Raw genomic sequence first — 1969 nt, 5'->3', positions numbered from 1 at the left:
AACTGGACCATTTGAGATTTTTTTCGAAATTTTACAGGTGTAAAACCCAAAGATTGGCAACTCTTTTCGTTGTGCAGTTGAATTCTTTGATCTGCGTTACCTCCTTTGGCCTGTAACAAGGTTCGAACAGAAAATATGTCTAGCATCCATGATGACTAGGGTGTTTTCAGTGACGACCTAGCCTTTTTAGCTCGACAGCACTGTCGCTCCGCTTACTCCAGGATTTTCGGGGGCTGAACATCTGGTCACCCTCCTATGCTGCCAAAACAGAAATTTTGGCGTAAACTAACTCAGAGTCAGAGAAGGAGCGCACAGCGAGACCAGTCCTCAGTGCCATTGTCTATTCACCACACCCACCGGACGGAGCAGTGCTTTGGTGAGGCGTTCGAAAAACACCTACCATCTCCCATTACACAGCCCTGGCAAGGTAAGCGCAATAGTAAAGTGGGAAAGGAGCGACATCTTTGTGGAGGGATAATTAATTGTCTGGGAACCATTGGCCCCTGCCGGACCTCACGGCCGATCTTCATTGCTCTTTGAAGATTCTCACCCTTTTGATCATACATTCACGTATGATCCAGAGCAGAGTGTTGGAAATTCAATCGCTCCGTCTATAATAGCCCCTTAAACTAATCCCTCTCATTGGGGGTGGGATGGGTGGGGGGCAACTGCCAATACTCGACTTTCGCTGAAACACTACGTCCTCCTAAGTTAGCACTCTTCCTCAATAAGTAAGCAGGCCCATTCGATCGTTCTTTTCAGATTCTCAGCTAGCCGCCACTCGTCGGTTCATCAACGAATCAGGCAGAATTGATCCGAAAGGCTTGTGGGAACCCTGTGAAAACATGGAACAACGCGTCTCCAGCTTACAACAACGCCTTCAAGCCAGACGAGACCTCTACAGCGGTACCAGCGTGGTCACGACTCCTGCTATCAATCCGGGGACCCCCGCCTTGTCTACCACAACACCGGGGGGAATTACGCCGCGAATGGGTGTACCAGGTAACAACGTCCGCTCAATTATGACATTTATAGATAGGGCTTGTCAAGTGAACGCGTTCATGAACAACTGATGTTATTCCATGGAGTAAAATCAGAGACAACATGCCCAGCCAAACCGCACTATGCCTGCATTGAATTTTGACATTTTTGGTAAACGTTATTCTCCACCAATTAGTTGGCAGAGCTACTTTTTTTAAAACTTAACCTAACCTAATCAAATCTTACCAAACCTGACACGATAATAATAACCCTGAAAGTCTCTATCTAAACTTTAACTTTTTAACATATTTAAAAGTGAGCACCGCCAACTTTTCGGTGGAGAATAACGTTAATCGACTTTTTTTTTTTCATTTTACCTGTTTGTCTAAGCAAATATCATTGTTATAATGAGCCAATTTGATAGTGCATTCACCGAATTACACCAAACATGTTTATTTGTTGAGTATAGCTCACTTAAAGTCACTCGATTATTGAAAATTCAATGGGCGGATGGTGAGTTGGTTGTGATGTTTGACTTAACCTTCCCAAAATGCCCAAAATCAGGGTGCCGGACCACATTTTTCCTTTAATTTCCTTAACTTAACATGCCCTATAATGAACTGACCTCAAAGAAGCCTAACTAACGACCCTGTTTCCGTTCATGCCCAAAGACGAACAGAACACTTCAGGGCTATCTTGTCAGACGGACTTCCTCAAATTTCCTTAACGACTTACTTACTTATTTCTTGGGTGGGTTGGTATTTTTAGCCTTTTCTTTCGAAGATGGATAAGTAAAACTCATCACTATTCACTTATATGAATTGTGACCGAACTATAAGACCCCACGTTTATCCCATGATGTTGAGAAATTTCGCCATCGATAGACAAATAATCGGTTGCATTTTTCTTTTGTTTTCATAAAGGGTTATTTTGTTGCATGTTTTGTTTGCAACTGCTTATATGATGTTAAAATTGTAAATCTACTGCT

The 1969-nt window shown here is 42.9% G+C and overlaps 1 protein-coding gene across 4 annotated transcripts in view; it reads left to right on the top strand.

Annotated features, from left to right (window-relative positions):
* The first annotated feature begins 240 nt into the window (after positions 1–240).
* Positions 241–1969, top strand: part of LOC131891053 (septin-7-like) — an 8361-nt gene continuing 6632 nt past the window's right edge. For 2 of the 4 annotated variants that reach the window (XM_059240545.1, XM_059240543.1), the window contains exons 1-2: positions 241–427; positions 763–1002. In XM_059240545.1, the coding sequence (XP_059096528.1) occupies positions 256–427; positions 763–1002 (412 nt within the window). In that variant the 5' untranslated portion in view covers positions 241–255. Of the gene's footprint in view, positions 428–638; positions 658–762; positions 1003–1969 lie in introns of those variants that run through there. The other 2 variants (XM_059240544.1, XM_059240547.1) reach the window with 2 other exon arrangements.

The sequence above is a fragment of the Tigriopus californicus genome, chromosome 11 (genome assembly GCF_007210705.1).
Source record: "Tigriopus californicus strain San Diego chromosome 11, Tcal_SD_v2.1, whole genome shotgun sequence".
Classification (NCBI taxonomy): domain Eukaryota; kingdom Metazoa; phylum Arthropoda; class Copepoda; order Harpacticoida; family Harpacticidae; genus Tigriopus; species Tigriopus californicus.
This window is presented reverse-complemented; position numbering and strand designations above follow the sequence as displayed.